This window comes from Ahaetulla prasina, chromosome 2 (assembly GCF_028640845.1).
Source record: "Ahaetulla prasina isolate Xishuangbanna chromosome 2, ASM2864084v1, whole genome shotgun sequence".
NCBI lineage: Eukaryota > Metazoa > Chordata > Lepidosauria > Squamata > Colubridae > Ahaetulla > Ahaetulla prasina.
This window is the reverse complement of record NC_080540.1, coordinates 15945751-15966033: the sequence shown is the minus strand read 5'-3', so window position 1 is coordinate 15966033 and position 20283 is coordinate 15945751. Positions and strand designations below refer to the sequence as shown.

Genomic DNA, 20283 nt, shown 5'->3' with positions numbered 1-20283 from the left:
TTGCCCGCCCTCAGAGCAGCCGGGGCCTTCTTATCTGCTCCCGAACACGGAGGAATGTATGCCTCCCAGCCCCAGTCCTGGCTCCATGCCCAGACAAACTGCAGAAGAAGGAGCATCTCCCTGTCCCAGCCCTGACTCCATGCCCAGGCAAACGGAGCAGCTAGACCCCTCCCCCTCCTCCACAGCAGGTGAGCCTGAGGAGGGTTTACTCCCAACAACAGCTGATTGGAGTAATCCTCGCATCAGAAGACTGGATAGGCGGAGGCAACAGAAGGAAGGGAGGGGCAGGCCTTAATGAGTGCTGAGTCATGGAGCCACACCCCATGGCCTATATAAAGGATCTGCTTTCTGGCAGTCTCTGAGTCAGGCAAAGTCGAACTTATCTTGCTGAAGTCACTTACTGGTCTCCTGCCTGCTCTGAGGACTTTGCTAGGACTTTGGGCAGAGCTGCAGAGGCAAGCCTGATTCGGATTTCCCTGACCCAGCCGTCAGCGGAGGAGTGGGACACGACAAAAGGTGCCTTTTCAGGAGGCAACTGGACTTTCTTGTTTTTTGTTTTCTTTTGAAGTTGTTTCACTTCTCATCCAAGAAGCTTCTTCAACTCTGATAGGATAGTGGGGAAGAGCCGAAGAAGCTCCCTGTCAGAGCTGAAGAAGCTTCTTGGATGAGAAGCGAAACGTCTTCAAAAGAAAAAAAACACACACAAAAAAGTTCCAGCTGCCTCCTGAAAAAGCACCTTTGGAGCAACCGTGACCTGGATGACTCAGAATCTCTACCAGATTTTTCGCTTTGGCTGTATACGACATGCTGATTTTATCTGATTACACATTAATGCCTTGGGATGGCATTAAGGGTAACTGGGTAACACAGGGGTCTCAAACTCGTGGCCCGTGGGCCAGATGCATCAAGTGCTGGCCATTCCCAACCCCGTTTTAGCAAAGGGGGAAAAAGTTGTGATACGTCACGTGATGACAATGTGACGATGCAAGCTTGACAACCCTGAGCTAACGTATGCCAGCAATAATTGCTTCTAAAGGTAAAGGTAAAGGTTCCCCTCGCACATACGTGCTAGTCGTTGCCGACTCTAGGGGGCGGTGCTCATCTCCGTTTCAAAGCCGAAGAGCCAGCGGTGTCCAAAGACGTCTCCGTGGTCATGTGGCCGGCATGACTCAACGCCAAAGGCGCACGGAACGCTGTTACCTTCCCACCACAGGTGGTCCCTATTTTTTCTACTTGTATTTTTACATGCTTTCGAAACTGCTAGGTTGGCAGAAACTGGGACAAGTAACAGGAGCTCACCCCATTACACGGCAGCACTAGGGATTCGAACCGCTGAGCTGCTGACCTTTCGATCGACAAGCTCAACGTCCTAGCCCCTGAGTGCTTCTACACTTGGTTTACTGTAGTTTCCAAGTGTAGGAAAGTGGACTTACAACCATTCATTTAATGACCATTGGAACTTACAAGGCACCGAAAACAGTGATTTACTGCCAGTTCCCAGAGTTATGATTGTTGTAGCATCCCCAAGATTACATGATCAAAATTCAGGTGCTTGCTAACTGGCATGTATTTTACGTATAATGGTTGCAACATCCTGAGGTCATGTGATCGCCATATGCAACCTTCCTAGCTGGTTTCTGACAAAGTCAAGGTGAGGGGGGGGAAGAGTCGGATTCACTTAATGATCATGTGATTCACTTAATGACTGCAGCGATTCACTTAACAACCGTGGGGGAAAGGTCATCAAAGTGGGCACGACTCACTTATCGGTTGCCTTGCTTAGCTATGGAAATTGTCATCATAAGTCGAGATATTGGCTAAGCCACGGATCAAGATATTCCATGCCATAACCGTATCTGTGCACAGAAATGCAGGGTGTGTTTAGTAATACTGTTAGATTTTTTTGGGGGTGTGTGTGTAATAAAACAGGAGTTCTGAATTAACATTTTCAAGGTAGAAGCAGTGATGGGATTCAGCCAGTTCGCACCACTTCGGGAGAACCGGTTGTTAACTTTCTGAGCAGTTTGGCAAACTGGTTGTTGGAAGAAATCATTAGGGCAGAGAACCCCGGTTGTTAAATTATTTGAATCCCACCACTGGGTAGAAGTAAGCACGTCCCGAATCCTACACGCTTACTTCTGCCTTGAAAATATTTATTCAGAACTCCTATTTTATTCCAAAAATCTACCAGCATTACTAGACATTGCATGCTTAATGCTTACCCAATCCTCACAACTGAGGCTTTTGTTTGCCCCTGAATTACAGCTGCCTTGTCATCTGAAAGAGCTTTCTATGAAAAAAATCAAAAGGCTTCCCATATACATCGACTTTTCCAATATAAAAGAAATTGCTAAGTTAGTGTCTGGGGTTTTTTGTGTGATGAGGATGCTCCATTTTGCAAATCTTATCTCAAAAGGCAGCTCTCTCCATTTCCGAATGAAGAATCGATTCAGCCTAAATTCTACGGATTCCGAAAGGAAAGGAGCCAGAGGCAGACCTTTTGTAAAAATTCTAATGGCCAAGAAGCCACCTGTGTTGTAAGATAATGACCTCTGTTTTGGGCCAAAGATGACATTTTTAAAAATCTGAGTGATGTTCCAAGAGACACCCCACCCCCACCAAAATGGGCAGGAGCCCAGAAACCTACCATACTTCATTTACTTTGAGATACCTTAACACAAATCAAAATGAAGGACATACAGTTAAAGCCCAACTAACTGGCAGAAGAGAGATGATCCTGGCTGGTTTTCAAAAGCCCATCAGGGTCTGGCCTTGTTAGTACTTGGACAGGAGACCACAAGGAAATCCCCAGAGAAATTGGAAAAACCATACCGGGAGAAGGCAGTGGCAAAGAAGCATTATTTGCCAAGAAAGCTACACGGAACCTGCCCATGTCATTGCCAGGAGCTGAGTTTGATAAAGAAAACATCATCTCTTTAAAGGGAGCGTTCCAGGAATCGATCCCCAGGTTTCCCAATTTTTTTTGCATTCCGCTGTGATTTAGAAGCAGCTCCCGGAGAAGGTTTGGGGGTGGCCAAGTAGGCATCTCGCCCATCAATAATGGCCTTGGGGCAAAGCCAAAGCAAAGAATCAGCAATTTCCTTTGGAGATTCAAGGCACTGATGAGTCCAAGGTGCTTTTTCAGGAGGCAGCTGGACTTCCTTGTTTTTTTTATTATCTTTTAATTGTACAATTTTCTTGGGTTATGTATAAAATTTCTACATTCACAGTAACAATATACCAGGGGTGAAATCCAGCAGGTTCTGGAGAACCAGTAGCGGAAATTTTGAGCAGTTCGGAGAACTGGCAAATACCACCTCTGGCTGGCCCCAGAGCGGAGAGGGAATGGAGATTTTGCAGTATCCTTCCCCCGGAGTGGGGTGGGAATGGAGATTTTGCAGTATCCTTCCCTTTCCACGCCCACCAAGCCATGCCCACAGAACTGGTAGTAAAAAAAATTTGGATTTCAACACTGCAGTATACTGCCTGGGTACAACCTCTACAGTCTCTCTTGAATTCAAACAGTGCATCTTATACACACAATAGTTGTGACAATTATTCTCAAAATCTATTCATTCTCATCTTCGCTTACGCTTGTTGAGAATTTTGCGTTAAACAAATTACTTCATCTCTGTTTACATATCCAGATTTCTAACTTCTGCTACTGTTTCCTACCCATTAATAGAATACTTCCCCGATTAAAAAAAGTAATCTTTTCCCCATTTCTAATTTCTATCTTTATACTAATTCTTAATGGTATAGCTCCTATGTTAAACGGTGTTCTGCATTTATCCCGCATCTCTTGCCCTTTTTCGTATCTCAACTCTTGACGACTTCTTGACCCATCTTGGTTTTTTTTTTCTTTTGAAGATGTTTCCATTCCCCCAGCATCCTGTCAGAGCTGAAGAAGCTTCTCGGATGAGAAGCGAAACATCTTCAGAAGAAAAAGAAAAAACAAAACAAAACCAAGGAAGTCCAGTTGCCTTCTGGAAAAACAAAACAAAACACAGCACCTTTGGGAAAACCATGATCTGAATGACAGAGAATCTCTACAGACTTCAAAGCAGTGATGAGTTATCAGCACTTCATTCAAAGCATCCTCTGGTCCAGGGGTCTCCAACCTTGGTCCCTTTAAGACTTGTGGACTTCAACTCCCAGAGTTCCTCAGCCAGCAAAGCTGGCTGAGGAACTCTGGGAGTTGAAGTCCACAAGTCTTAAAGGGACCAAGGTTGGAGACCCCTGCTCTGGTCCAGTGTCTGGAGTGGGCAACCCGATCCAGCCCATCCTAGGCCATAATGATGAATCCTCTCCTGCCTTCACAGATTGGTGGCAGTGGCTCAAAGTATCCTGCAGACATCTGCCTTACATCAGCCTGCAAATGCCGGGGACTGAGCGAGTGACTTCTGGTAGCATAAGAGATAATCCTCAACTTGCAAAACTATTGGTTTCGTGACCATTCAATGTTATCGTTTTTCACACTTAATAACCACTGCAGCATCCCCATGGTCACGTGATCAAAATCCGGGCACTTAATAATAATAATAATAATAATAATAATAATAATAATAATAATAATAATAATAATAATAATAATAATAATATTTTAATTTGTATACTTGACAACTGGCTTATATTTCTGACGGCTGCAGTGTGTTCACCCCCCAACCCCACCCCACCCCGGACATGTGATCCTCTTTTGAGACATTTAGAAAAGCAAACTCAATGGGGAAGCCAGAATCACTTAGCCATAGCACTTAAGACTTATAACCGCTTCATAGTGCTTTTACACTCCTCTCTAAGCGGTTTACAGAGTCAGGATATTGCCCCCAAACAATCTGGGTCCTCATTTTACCCACCTCAGAAGGATGGAAGGCTGAGTCAACCTTGAGCCTGGCAAGATTCAATCTGCCGAATTGCAGTCAGCCGGCAGTCAGCAGAAGTAGCTTGCAGTACTACACTGTAGCCACTGCGCCACCTCGGCTCTTAAGAACTGTGTTACTAACTTAACAACTTCAATGAACTGCAGCGGTTCACTTAACGACTGTGGCGAGGTAGGAGGTAAAATGGGGCAAAACTCACTTAACCAATGTCTCACTTAGCAACAGAAATTTGGGGCTCAATTCTGGTTGTAAGCTGAGGACTACCTGTATACATGACCGTGAGCAGTGGTGAAATCCAAATTTTTTTACTACCGGTTCTGTGGGCATGGCTTGGGGTGCGTGGCTTGGTAGGCATGGCAGGGGAAGGATACTGCAAAATCCCCATTCCCACCCCACTCCAGGGGAAGGATACTGCAAAATCCCCACTCCCTCCCCACTCCTGGGGGGTAGATATTGCAAAACCTCCATTCCCACCTCACTCTGGGGCCAGCCAGAGATGGTATTTGCTGGTTCTCCGAACTACTCAAAATTTCTGCTACTGGTTCTCCAGAACCTGTCAGAACCTGCTGAATAGCACCCCTGACCGTGAGGCTGTGTATGTGCCACCTGACATCATTTCCAAATCACAGAACCTGTCCAATAGAGCCAGGGTCTCCAACCTTGGTCCCTTTAAGACTTGTGGACTTCAACTCAAGTGGAACTCTGGGAGTTGAAGTCCACAAGTCTTAAAGGGACCAACATTGGAGACCCCTGCAATAGAGCAGCCCCTCCCCGCCACCCTGATTTGGTGACTTGGGAGTGGCCACCAGAGGTGATAACTGACCACTCCTGAAGGGGACCAGAGTGCGCCAAAGATAACCATCCTACAACTACGGAGCAGAGAGGCAGCCTCTAACACCCAACGATTCACCCAGGACCAGCAGCCCATACCTTTTCTGTACAGGTAAAACACAGCGAGCGGGGAGGAGTAATAGGAAATGGACCACAGCACGGAAGCCTGCAAGGACAGAGCAAAGGGAGGGGTGAGTTACACAAGAGAAGCAACGTTTCCAAGAATCTTTGCAAAGCCGGGGTGTTTGTGTGCCCCGAGAGAGGAACTGGGTGAAAGAACAGCAGAAAGAGAGCAGCTGAGAAGGCTACGGAAAGCGGAGTGGTTTGAAGCCAAGAGGGAACCGAGTCTGGAAAGAGCAACGTTGCTCAGAGAAGGGGTGTACCCATAGTTACTCTGAAAAGCCACGGGGGACTGTCACTGTGAGTAAACATGCTTTCATCGATGCTGCTAATGAGCTCTTGCTTTATCTCAACGGCTTCCCTAAAGCAAGGCAATATTCCAAGTGAGGGAGAGGTAGAATCTTGTTTCAACTAGAATGGATTTCAGGTCTCCTTCACCCCGCTGCATTTCCTTATTTATCCCTCCTTCATTATTTTTATAAATAACGCAAGGCGGCAAAAAATACATAATGCTTTTTCCTCCTCCTATTTTTTCCAGAACAACAAACCCTGTGAGGTAGGTCGGACTGAAAGAGAGGGACTGGCTCAAGGCCACCCGGTTGGCTTTCATGCCTGAGGTAAGACCAGAACTCACTCGCACCTGGTTTCTAGCCTGGTGCCTTTAACCGCTAGACCACACTGGCTCTCAAATACATAAATAAAATGAAGAAAATAAAATGAAACGTTCAAAGCATTCTCATGCAATATCCAGTTCAGGGCCTCCCTTAAGGAGAACTAAAGCATCTAATGATTTCACCATTAAGTCAGCTGTAAATGAGACCTAAGAGAAAATGTTATCATTCTAATCCAAGTGTGATAAAGGTTATTTGACACTTATTTAACAGCAGTAAAACCTGCATAAAGCCTGGAGGAAGGGTCTGACAGAAAATATATGATATCCTTCTCTGATATACTCTACAGCAGGGGTCTCCAACCTTGGTCCCTTTAAGACTTGTGGACTTCAACTCCCAGAGTCCCTCAGCCAGCAAAGCTGGCTGAGGGACTCTGGGAGTTAAAGTCCACAAGTCTTAAAGGGACCAAGGTTGGAGACCCCTGCTCTACAGGTAGTCCTCGACTTACAACCAGTCATTCAGTGACCAAACAAAGTTATAACGGCACTAAAAAAAAGGGACTTATGACCGTTTTACACACTTACAACCATTGCACGCTTATGACCGGATGGTCATGTGATCAAAATTCAGAGGCTTGGCAACTGGCATGTATTTATGACGGTTGCAGTGTCCCGGTGTCATGTGATCCCCTTTTGCGACCTTCTGACAAACCAAATCAACAGGGAAGCCAGATTCACTTAACAACCATGTTACTAACTTAACAAAAGCAGTGATTCGCTTAACAACAGTGGCAAGAAAAGGTTGTAAAAGGGGGCAAAACTCACTTAAAAACGGTCTTGTTCAGCAGTGGAAAATTTAGGCTAAATTGTGGTCATAAATCTGTATTATTATACAGGGGAAAAGGAAAAGAGAGAAAACAGGGAAAGAGTTACAACAAAATGCTTTTTTTCTTCTTTGAGGGGGATCAGTCTGGAATGTGGCTTGCACAAGCACAAACGTGTACAAATCACTCCAGACTGTGAGGTTGTTATTTTCCTCTTTCTCCCTCTCCACAAAATGAAATGGAGGAGGCACTCACCAGCGCAAGGATACTGTCTGCATGTTTTTCAAGGGTCCGTGGCTGGTAATACGATTCCTGTTGAAAGAAACAAGACATTTGCTGAGCTTGGTTTTCAAGTTACTAACTAACTAACCAACCAACCAACCAACCAACCAACCAACCAACCAACCAACCAACCAACCATCCATCCATCCATCAACTTTATAGGGAAGAGCCCTGGTGGTGCAGTGGTTAGAGTGCAGTACTGCAGGCTACTTCTGCTGACTGCCGGCTGGCTTGCAATTTGGCAGATCGAATCTCACCAGGCTCAAGGTTGACTCAGCCTTCTGTCCTTCCAAGGTGGGTAAAATGAGGACCTAGATTGTTGGGGTAATAATGCTGACTCTGTAAACCGCTTAGAGAGGGCTGTAAAGTGATATATAAAGTAAGAATAGAATAGAATAGAATGGGATAGAATTTTATTGGCCAAGTGTGATTGGACACACAAGGAATTTGTTTTGGTACATATGCTCTCAGTGTACATAAAAGAAAAAAAAACCTTCATCAAAGGTACAACATTTACAACACAAATGATGGTCATAGGTTGCAATTTAACCCTTAATGATAGCAACAAAAAGTTACAGTCATACAGTCATAAGTGGAAAGAGATTGGTGATGGAAACGATGAGAAGATTAATAGTAGTGTAGATTTAGTAAATAGTTTGACAGTGTTGAGGAATTATTTGTTTAGCAGAGTGATGGCCTTCGGGAAAAAACTGTTCTTGTGTCTAGTTGTTCTGATATTCAATGCTCTATAGCGTCGTTTTGATGGTAGGAGTTATAACAGTTTATGTCCAGGTTGTGAGGGATCTGTAAATAAAAATATCTGAAATTTCTATGATCCTCAGACCAGTTTTATTCACAAAGTTATGTCCTTCTGCAGTGACCCTATGGTCACATGATCATCATTTTCAACCCTCCCTGTCAGCTTCCCACGAGCAAGGTTGGTGGGGAAGCCAGCTGGAAGTTGGAAGTCCCCCCCACTCCCACTTCCTTTTTGCCATTCGGATTAATCTGATTAATTAGTCATTCTGATTAATTGTAGCTAAGTAAATATTGACTTATTATTGAAGTTCATTTACCACTACCAATATTTTTTTATATTTATGATAGGTACTATTCTTAGATTGTGATGGGACCATCTAGCATTGGATGAGGGATCTGTAAATATTTTCACAGCCTTCTTCTTGATTCGTGCAATATACAGGTCCTCAATGGAAGGCAGGTTGGTAACCATTGTTTTTTCTGCAGTTCTAATTATCCTCTGAAGTCTGTATCTGTCTTGTTGGGTTGCAGAACCAAACCAGACAGTTATAGAGGTGCAAATGACAGACTCAATAATTCCTCTGTAGAACTGGATCAGTAGCTTCTTGGGCAGTTTGAGCTTTCTGAGTGTAGCTATTGCTACATGGCATGCAGCAAGTTAGCTAAAATGGCTGGTTCTTATTTTTCACATTTCTGAGGCTGGCATGGACATGTAATGGGCGAGAAGCTCTCTGAAAACCAATGAAAAATGGTAATATATGGGGAAGGGGAAAATACCTAGGGAGTCCTATGAGCCACAGGGTGGGGTTAATCATATCCACCAACACAAGCCTGGATCTGCCTTACTATGGAACTGGTTTTCCAAATCGCTACTGTTGAAACAACTGGAAGTCAGAAATCCTACGAATCAACCAGAGATCCACCTGTAGTTCAAGTCCAACTTCTGCCCAGTTCTGTGCAATTTATGCCTCTTGCTTTATATTTCTGTTTATATGCTTCAGAACTACCAACCCCCATTTTTTCCTGACTCCTAGAGAACCCCCAGATCAAGGTGTCCCCAAGAAATATTTTGCATCTTAAAAATCTTCTCCAACATCTAAAGGCGAGCAACAAATGAGCTTTTCACTTTATCCCTTGTGGTGCTGATAGATCACCGGACTCTGCAACCCTCAGAGGTAAAAAAGGAAGCTAAAAATGAAAAGTAGGGTCCCTATTAAGTTGGGGTGGGTGGAAGGGAAAGCATCTGTTCCCGTCTTAGCCATAGAGCGGTAATCTGGGGTTCAGACATCCTTTCATTTTAGGATCAAAGACCGCCTGCTGATACGTAAAGCTGGGCCCTGGCACTTCGCAACTCTTTCTAAAGCCATGTGTAATCCACACGCAGGTCTGAATGAATATCGCGTAAGGTGAACCTGGCAGATGAGCAAGAATTCCTTGCGCAAGCATCAGAAGGTTTGCAAAGCATTGTTTCTGAAATTATATGCAGTAATCTCCAGCATTTTCCCTGGAGGAAAAAAGAAAAGATACAAGTATGTATTTTAGACTTCCCCTGCAAAACTCATTTTCACCTATCTTGTGTATATCATCCTGTCGAACGATACGTTGCTTTGCACAAGATAATTTAGAACAGGGGTGTCAAACTCAAACTCAAGGCCCAGGGCAGACCTTGATCTGCCCCGCGGGGTGCTTTGATCTGGCCCACAGGGCCACCATGGAAACAGAGAAGGACCAGCCTGCGGGCCTCTGCCAGCAAAAATGGAGCTCCATTTTCACTGGCAGAGGGTTGCAGGAGCCCGTCGTAGCCTAAAACAGAGCTCGGGAGCCCATTTTAGCTAGCAGAGCCACCATAGGCGCCCCGACCTGAGTGATGTCAAGCTGGCCACGCTCACCCTGGCCACGCCCACTCTGCCCCCCCCCATCTGAGGTCAAACACAACCCTGATGTGGCCCTCAATGAAATCGAGTTTGACACCCCTGATTTAGATGATGTTTTTCCAACCTCTTGGTACAGTGGGTATAATTCCCATAAATTCTGGGGTGGAAATCTGGTACATTTAAGACCCAGAAGATCTGGGAAGGAAACTACCGTAGAAAAAATATTTTCAGCTTTCTAATTCATATCCCTTCTCTCTTAAAAGTTTCTTTTTTTCCCCCTCATGTAATTAAGATACCAATGTAAAAAAGGTCAAGCATAGGTCTTTTATTATTGTTGTAAGATTGGTAACAGAGCTCAGGGGCTTTGGAGAAAGCACAATTGAACCTCTGACTCCAGGGAATATTTCTAGGAGGGTAATTTACTGTGTTCACTGGGGATATCTCCAATAGTCTAAGCCTGAAGCTTGTTAAATACCTGGGCTTTGCAACTGCTCAGTTCCCAATTTACAACTGTTTACCACAATCATACAAGGATAACTCTCTACCAACCCAAACATGTGATCAGAAGCTCTTCAAGGCTTCAGAGATTTCTTGCCCCCCCCCACCCCAACCTTATCTTGAAATAACAGTAATTTCAAGTAACAATAATATTGGAACCTCTGTGCTTAATCTACAATTTTTTTTCTTCCTAACTTATCTGAATCTGACACAGAGATACAGATGGGAGGTTGAACAACTAGCCTCGTGGTGCGACCGGAACAATCTGGAACTGAACACACTCAAAACCATAGAAATGGTGGTAGACTTTAGGAGAAACCCCTCCACCTCTTACAGTACTAGACAACACAGTATCAACAGTAGAAACTTTCAAATTTCTAGGTTCTACCATATCGCAAGATCTAAAATGGACACCTAACATCAAAAACGTCATCAAAAAAGGATAACAAAGAATGTTCTTTCTGTGCCAACTCAGAAAGCTCAAACTGTCCAAGGAGTTGCTGATCCAGTTCTACAGAGGAATTATTGAGTCTGTCATCTGCAGCTCTATAACTGTCTGGTTTGGTTCTGCAACCCAACAAGACAGACACAGACTTCAGAGGATAATTAGAACTGCAGAAAAAACATTTGCTACCAACCTGCCTTCCAGTGAGGACCTGTATACTGTACGAATCAAAAAGAGGGCTGTGAAAATATCTATGGACCCCTCACATCCTGGCCAGAAACTGTTTCAACTCCTACCCTCAAAACGACGCTACAGAGCACTGCACACCAGAACAACTAGACACAAGAACAGTTTCTTCCTGAACGCCATCACTCTGCTAAACAAATAATTCCCTTAACACTGTCAAACTGTTTACTAAATCTGCACTACTATTAATCTTCTCATTGTTCCCATCACCCATCTCCTTCCACTTATGACTGTATGACTGTAACTTTGTTGCTTGTATCCTTACAATTTATATTTATATTGATTGTTTCCTGATTGTTTATTTGTACCCTATGACTATCATTAAGTGTTGTACCTTAGAATTCTTGATTTTTTCTTTTATGTACACTGAGAGCGTATGCACCAAGACAAATTCCTTGTGTGTCTAATCACACTTGGCCAATAAAAAATTCTGTTCTATTCTATTCTATCAATCACTCTCAGCCTTTTTTCCCCCGAGTACCAGTATATATATTTGGTTCTCCCTCATGAAGACTAACATGCCAAGGGGTAGAACCTACAGAAAGCAACATTTTTCTGTTTTCTTCTCTTTTGTGTTGCTGAGAAGGGTCAGGATTCTGAATTTAACGCAGGAAGAAAAAGAAAATAAAAACCAACAACACTGGAAATAAATACTTTCCTTGATAAAATAATTCAAGACTTGGCAAAATGGTCCAGCTATACAGCTCTCAATCTACCAAGGTTGATAACCAGGGATTGCTTCAGAAAGACCTGCTAACCGCATCTAAGACAAGAGGTTGCCTACTCTAACAGAACGGTTTTACCTCAAGAAAATCTATGTTGTTGCACCATCACATCTGCTGAGCTGCCCTTTCAGTCCCGATTCCTGGTCTTACAAAGGTTCGTTGTAATAAATTAATTAGCGGCTGTGTAGCATTCATCTTTTCTTTCCTAACCTCATGACTCTCTCCCGCAAGAAACAGAACATAAATTTCAGGGCTGCAGTTGACAGATGATGGTAACTGAACCTCAATCCCTATGCAGCGGGTATGTCTGGAGGAATAAGGCCTTAAAAACATGGTTTTGCCAACAGGTGTGGGGAACTGGAAGTATGGTAGAGATTTTGCATTGGCTGTATTGACTGTTATGGAGGAAGTTGATTACCTTGGCTATAGTTTTTTTCCCCTGGTTTTATATGGGGTTTTTTTTTTGGTACTATTGATTTTCTGCTTTTTATACTGTTTTTAATTATTTGTGAGCTTTTATGCAGATGTGCACCTTTACAAATTTGATTAGTAAATAAAATGAACAAAACACCAACAGCATACTTGATTTATATCGCCTTTTTCTTTCCTGGTAACTTTTAACAGTTTTTTCTTATGATCTGTCCCTTTTATAGTCTCTTTTTTATACAATATTCTGCAGTGACAGGGAAGAGTCAAGATTAAGGGAATAAAACTCTTATTCCTTTCCTTAACATCCTGTTGCTAATACACTCATCCTGGCATTCTGCTGCAAAAATGGTGATTCTAATCTATAATACTATTGCAAGGTTTTTTGGGGGGGAGAGGGGTGTTAGATGGGAATTCGAATCAGTTTATGAGTCTGAGTTACTTCCTGGACAAGTCCCTGCAGTTTTCTTGGCAATTTTTTTTTGTGGTTTGCTCTTCTTTCTTCTTTGGGCTGACACAGAGCAATTGGCCCAATGTCACCAGCTGGCTTTGTGCCCAAGGTGGGACTAGAACAGGGGTGTCCAAACTTGGTCCCTTTAAGACTTGTGGACTTCAACTCAAAGCTGGCTGAGGAACTCTGGGAATTGAAGTCCACAAGTCTTAAAGGGACCAAGTTTGGACACCCTTGGACTAGAACCATCAGTCTCCTGCTTTCTACTCTGAAGCACTATACCAAACTGGTTCTCTATAACAGATAATGAATGTATCACTGTCATCACCAACAGCCCTGGTGGCCCAGTGGTTAGAATGCAATATTGCAAGCTAACTCTGCCCACAATCTAGAGTTCGATCCTGACCGGATTGTGGTTGACTCAGCCTTCCATTCTTTCAAGGTCAGTAAAATGAGGACTCAGTTTGTTGGGAGACAATGTGATGACTCTGTAAACTGCTTAGAGAGCTGTAAAAGCATTGTGGAGCAGTATACAGGTCAAAGTGCTATCGTTATATGTTGATTATTATAGACTGACATATATACAGCTATGAATGGCATGTAATCTGTGTCCTCAATCTAATCTAACCACTGCCTGCTACCTCCCCCATATTGATAAAATATAAACGTATAAGCCTGCCCTTTCCTGTCCAGATTTTTCTATTTTTGACTTCAACAGCATTTTCCAACTCTGATGTTGCTGCAATTTATGATCTAGCAGCTTTCAAAATTTCTGACAGAAGATCTAACCCTGCTATTTGAAATTCTGGAAATATATATAGTGCCTCTGAGTCTAATTTCTACACACACACACACACACACACCAATACAAAGACTCCCTCCCTCCCTCTCTCTCTCTCTCTCCCCCTCCCCAAATATTATATGGTATGGGAAGCATTTTATCAATGGTTGGAGAATAAAAATGAAGTCTGGAAATGAAGGAGATCAAAAATAAGTAGAAAATATATTAAGAAAGAGTTATAAATAAGATGACAATTGTTAGTATATGTAGGAAAGGAATAATAATATTTGATGTTAATATGGTATTATTATTATTATTATTATTATTATTATTATTATTATTATTATTATTATTATTATTAAAAGATGTTAGGAAGAAAATGGGGAATTTTAATGTGTAATGTAATTAACATATTATAAAAAACTGTTAATGTGAACGTGAAAGATGTGATAAATGAGGAACGAGATGTATGTATCCAGACGACATACTGTATAAGGAAAGATGGAATGTTTTATCTTTAAAAAAAAAATACAAAAAAAGAAAAAAGAATAGAAAACTGTCAAGTGATTTGAGGGCACTGGAAAAAAAAAAGTGGAAAACCAAGATTTTAAGTCATTTTTGGAATTATTCACAACTATTAGCTCTGCCCCTTTTTCATCCACCATACAGATAGTCCTCGACTTCTGAGTGTAATTGAGGCCAAAATTTCCACTGCTAAGCAAGACAGTTAAGTGTCCATTTTAGGACCTTTCTTGCCACAATTGTTAAGTAGCTCACTGCTGTTGTTACGCTAATAACATGATTGTTAAGTAAATCTGGTGTCCCCATTGACTTTGCTTGTCAGGTCGTTGCAAGGTGGGGGGGGGGTGTCACGTGACCCCGGGACACTGTGGCCTTTATAAAATATATGCCAGTTGTCAAGCATTTAAATTTTGATCACATGACCATAGGGATGCTTCAACAGTCGTTAGGTGTGAGAAACGGTCATCAGTCACCTTTTTCAGTGCTGTTGTAATTTAAACAGCACTAAACAAATTGTTGTAAATCGAGGACTACCTGTACGGACTCTAAATATCTTTAGAGATTCCCAGTCATCCAGGTCATGGTTGTTCCAAAGGTGATTTTTTTTTTTTCAAGAGGCAATTGGACTTTCTGGTTTTTCTTTGAAGATGTTTCGCTTCTCATCCAAGAAGCTTCTTCAGCTCTGACTGGTTGGTTCCCCACCATCCAGTCAGAGCTGAAGAAGCTTCTTGGATGAACATCTTCAAAGAAAAACCAGAAAGTCCAGTTGCCTCTTGGAAAAAAAACACAACAACTTTGGGATGTACTCTAGTTAGCACTAGATGTAGTGTACTCAAATGTGCCATGAACCTGATTCCATTTCTCATGGGGATAACTGATCCTTGTATAGACAAGGTATCCTTAGTTCCTCATTCGTATGGGGCAAAGAATTAGAACAGTTACTTTCAAATTGTGACGGGAATAAGCAAACAGTGAGCAGCACCCCACCACCACCCAGATAATTTTCCCCTTCAAATCCCTAGCTAAAAACGTTTTAGGCATTGAGTTTCAATTCAATGCTGTCCTGAATGAACCAAAAGGCCACGTGTCACTTGGGTACTAAAACAGAAGTCCCCATACGCAGTGTTTTCATCATTGCAGAGACTGATGGAGCTGGGTGTCTAAAAACAACTACGCTAATTAAGGCAGCCAAATCTACATGAAAGGAGTCCTCTGAGGTTTAGAAGGTGTCACTTAACCTATCGGTGTCACTTGCATATTTAAGAACAAATTTCTGCAGCTTGTTGGTATTGTTAGTGCTGGTTCTTACTGCCGAGATCTAGGCAGATTGTGTGACCAAAAGTGACTTTGAGGAGGTTATTGCAACATCTTCTGCAAAGTGATAGTTTTATGAGGGTTACTGCCCTGACACACTCCCCATTCAAGCCTGGGGGATTACAATTCAAGGGTTTTTATGATGGCATTTCAGTTTGTCCAGAATACAACCTCCAGGTAAGCTGCTGTATTTATTTATCCGTTTAAAACATTTATACAGCCGCCCAACTTCTACTAATCAACTCTGAGCGGCTCCCAATTAAAAGTTAAAAACAACACACACAATATAAAAACAGGAAAACCAAATAGCTTAAAATGTTTCAAAGAACAAAGACCTGGCAGCCGTTCAGTCTTCTAATGTACAAATTATCCAATCTTATCCCAGCGCTTGGAGGGGAATTCAGATCTTCAAAGCTTTACTGAAGGATAGGAGGCCTGCCTAACTTCAGGGGACCGTGTTCACGGGCTACCACAGAAAAGCTTGTCTCAGCCAATAAATAAACCATGGAAAGATCTTAAGTTGCTAAGGGACACAGTTTTAAAATTATTAAAATCCTAAGAGTCTGCTCTTAGAGACAAAAGGCTTTTTTTCCGGCATGCATTCCAACTTCCCATTTGAGGGGCCCTTGGTGCTCAGCGGCTAAGACGCTGAGCTTGTCGATCGAAAGGTTGGCAGTTCGGTGGTTCGAATCCCTAGTGCTGTGTAACAGGGTGAGCTCCCGTGACTTGCCCCAGCTTCTGCCAACCTAGCAGTTCGAAAGCACGTAAAAAATGCAAGTAGAAAAATAGGGACCACCTTTGGTGGGAAGGTAACAGCATTCCATGCGCCTTTGGCGTTTAGTCATGCCGGCCACATGACCACAGAGATGTCTTCGGACAGCGCTGGCTCTTCGGCTTTGAAACGGAGATGAGCAGCGCCCCCTAGAATCAGGAACGACTAGCACATATGTCGTTTACCTTCAGCGCTTTCCGAGTTTGGCTGTTTTCTTGCAGACATTTCATTACCCAAACTAGGTAACATCATCAGTGCTAGTGCTAGTAGCTAGCAATGATGTTAACCTAGTTTGGGTAATGAATCATCTTCAAGAAAACAACCAAGCTCAGATTACCCAAGGACCGTTCATTACAACACTGAGCTACACACATTCTTCCTATTTGTTTCTTTACTTTTTATCTCATCCTTTTTTCAAAGTAAATTTCTATTTCTCCCCCCATGAAATACTCCCCCAAGGATAGGGGGGGACAGACGATGACGGACACATAGTCCTTACTACCATCCCCTCTTTAAAAGACCCTGAATAAAAGTAGGAGGCAGCCAGCCTAGTGATACCCACCAAATAAAATTCTCAGTGATGGCATCCACTTCTGGCTTTTCATCTCATAAATTTTGGAATAAAATCCCAAGGTTTTCTGGGTTGCTAAGAAAATTATGTTCCCAGAAACATTTTGCTTGAGATAGTCGCTCAAGGTACATAGGCTTCCATGTACGCCCTGAAACAATGCTTAATAAAAGCTGTTTTATTTACACTTTGGTTCTTATAGGATTGCAAGTTGTTTTGAAGGCTCTGCAGGAGAAAGACATACATACATATATCTGGCTTGGTATGCATCTGAAAATGAACTCTGGTTCAGCTGAACCAGAGTTCATTTTCAGATGCATACCAAGCCAGATATACGGTTGGGCTAGCTTTTGACATACTGTTATATGTCAACCTGCAAGTGCATCGCTCACGCTAACATACATACATACACCTCCTTTTAGGAATGGGCAGTTTTGCAAAAAGCCAAAAACAAAACCAGGTTTCTTAAATTGCCTGCAAAAAAAATAATAATGCTGTTTTTAACCAGGCTATTCGCTTTCTGCTTTGCATTTTTCTCTCTGGACCCTCAAATAAGGGGATTCTCCGGGTTGAATTTGTTCTCCCCTTAAACCAGCTTGCAAGCGACCCAATTCTTCAACTGCACGCTGGTCCCTTTCTTGAATGTCAAGGAAGCCCCCCCCCGTCCGGGTTCAATAATGGTTTCGCTCACCTCCCCCCCGCCTCTATAAAGGGTGACGTGGGCGATACCAACTATCTCAAGGGGGGGAGCGTCAAAAGTAGCGGGCTCACCCAAGAAGGGTCCAAGGAGGATTGGGACCCATCGTCTGGTTCAGCCCTGAGTCGCCGCGATCTGGCGGGGCTTCGTTCCCGGTAGACTCGGTACAACCGAGGCCCCAGTACGCAGCTCAATAGCTTCGCCATCTTGGGGAAGGACCTAAAGCCGGGTAGCAGCGCGGGAAAGTGGGTGGGGAAGCAAGGGAAAACTATACTTCCTGTTTCTGTACGGGAAGGAAGAAGGGTCAAAAACTCCGTAGGCTTTTTATTTTAACGCAATGACAGCTTCTGGTCCTTGAGGTGGCTCCCCCTTCAGGCGATCAGGCAGGAATACACGAAGACCTACCGGTCGCACTTTATTTCAATGCCAAATCCAGTGGGTTATATGGACAGGAAAAAGTAAAAACATGAGTTACAGGTTAGTCTCAACTTATAAACACAACTGAGCCCAAAATTTGTGTTGTTAAGTGAGAAATTATAATATAATCCTAAAATAATAATAATAATAATAATAATAATAATAATAATAATAATAATAATAATAATAATAATAATAATAATAATAATAATAATAATAATAATTATTATTATTATTATTAAATTATAATCATAATCCTAAAAGCTTTAACCAAAAACTTTCTACTATTGACTTCACCCCATTCCTAAGAGGACCATAAGGGGCGTGCATAAACGTACAAACGTACCTACCGTTCCTGTCCTATTGTTTTTCTTTTCTTCTTCATATATATATGACCAGAAGCCAGACCGCAGCTGCAACATTAGCCATTTCAAATCCCTCCAATCCATACATGCAGCAGACTGACACCCACTACGAAGATGTAGCACGACCACGAACACGAAGCCAAACAGCAGCAGTGCAGCTCACCAGCTCAAATCCCCCTGCAACTCAGACTAATCTGAGCACAACCAAGCCCCCACCCAAACAGGACACCCCCCCAACCAATCAGAGCACAAAAAAACCCCCATCCAATCAGAGCACAGTCAAGCTCCCACCCAATCAGTTCAAACCCCCACTAGCAGTTAAAAAGGAAGAAACAGCTGCAATCACACATTGCTCCCAGAAGCACGAAGCTGAAGCCTGAAGATGACGAATGAGACTTCGTCGAAACGTCGCCGAGACACTTCCAATTTTACACGGGAGAAAACCCGAACAACCAAAGACCTATATACAAACACCCGTGAAAACCTCAGAAAACATATATATATATACATACACTTTAAGTTTCATGTTCTGCCCTTTCAGCAAAAGGAGGGGGGAAAAACTGGCAAAAGAAGCAAACATCGATGGAATCATTTTTTCCATTACAAAATCTATTTTTACGTGCTTTCGAAACTGCTAGGTTGGCAGAAGCTGGGACAAGTAACTGGAGCTCACCCTGTTACACAGCAGCACTAGGGATTCGAACCGCCGAGCTGCCAGCCTTTTGATCGACAAGCTCAACGTCCTAGCCCCTGAGCCACCGCATCCCTTAGTTCTTAAATTAGTAACACCATTATTAAGTGAATCTAGTTTCCCCATTGACTTTGCTTGTCAGAAAGTCACAAAAGGGGATCGCATGACCCCCGGGACACTGCAAACATCATAAATGTGAACCATTTGTCAAGCCTTCGAATGTAAATCACGTGACCATGGGGAATGCTGCAGTGGTCATAGGTGTGAAAAATGCTCACAAGTCACTTTTTCAGTGCTGTTGTAACTTCGAACAGTCACTAAATGAACTGTTATAAGTCAAGGGCTACCTGTAGTAGGGCGTGGGAGAGGCACTATACTGGGCAATAGTACATATGGAACAGATTGGGAGATCTTGATCAGGGATGGGTTCCACTTACCTTCGCTACGGTTTGCAACGGGGGCGCCCGCACGTGCACGCAGAAGCTTCTGCGCATGTGCAGATTGTCTTTGATGACGTCCAGATGGGTAGGCGGAGCCTCCCACCACCGTTACTACCGGTTCGCAAAAACCGGATTGAACCGGTAGCAACCCATCACTGGTCTTGATGAACTTAAGTTAAGCAGCAGTCAGTGGTGTGATACGGCTGGGGGAAAAAAAAGCAAATGAAATCCTTAACAGGATTGTCAAACATAAAGGTCTATTTCAGTGGTGGGTTTCAAAAAATTTTACTACCAGTTTTGTGGGTGTGACTTGGTGGGCGTGGCATGGCTTGGTGGGCATGGCTTGGTGGGTGTGGCAGGGGAAGGATACTGTAAAATCTCCATTCCCTCTCCAATGCAGGGAAGGTTACTGCAAAATCCCCATTTCCTCCCAATCAGCTGGGACTCATGAGGCAGAGAATAGATGTGGGCGGGGCCAGTCAGAATTTTTACTACTGGTTCTCTGTACTACTCAAAATTTCTGCTATCGGTTCTCCAGAACTGGTCAGAACCTGCTGAAACCCACCTCTGGTCTGCTTGTATCCAATTGACAAAAGGTGTGTTGTAACACGGGTTGTTGTCATTCAGGTTGCAACACTGGTTGGGAATGGATCCCTAAATTGTCAGGATCAGATGATTTCGTGGTTTCTATCAATTCTGTCTTGTTCAGACTACAGCTACTAGAGCTAATACTGCAGGCCAACAA

The 20283-nt window shown here is 43.1% G+C and overlaps 1 protein-coding gene across 5 annotated transcripts in view; it reads right to left on the bottom strand.

Moving 5' to 3' along the window:
* The window catches only part of ABHD16A (abhydrolase domain containing 16A, phospholipase), a 60889-nt gene extending 41161 nt beyond the window's left edge, over positions 1-19728 (bottom strand). The window contains exons 1-3 of one of the 5 annotated variants that reach the window (XM_058168225.1): positions 19536-19728; positions 7521-7577; positions 5811-5877 (exon numbers count right to left, since the gene is read on the bottom strand). In XM_058168225.1, the coding sequence (XP_058024208.1) occupies positions 5811-5877; positions 7521-7577; positions 19536-19592 (181 nt within the window). In that variant the 5' untranslated portion in view covers positions 19593-19728. Of the gene's footprint in view, positions 1-5810; positions 5878-7520; positions 7578-16384; positions 16406-17699; positions 17880-19535 lie in introns of those variants that run through there. The other 4 variants (XM_058168223.1, XM_058168224.1, XM_058168226.1 and 1 more) reach the window with 4 other exon arrangements.
* Positions 19729-20283: the final 555 nt, after the last annotated feature.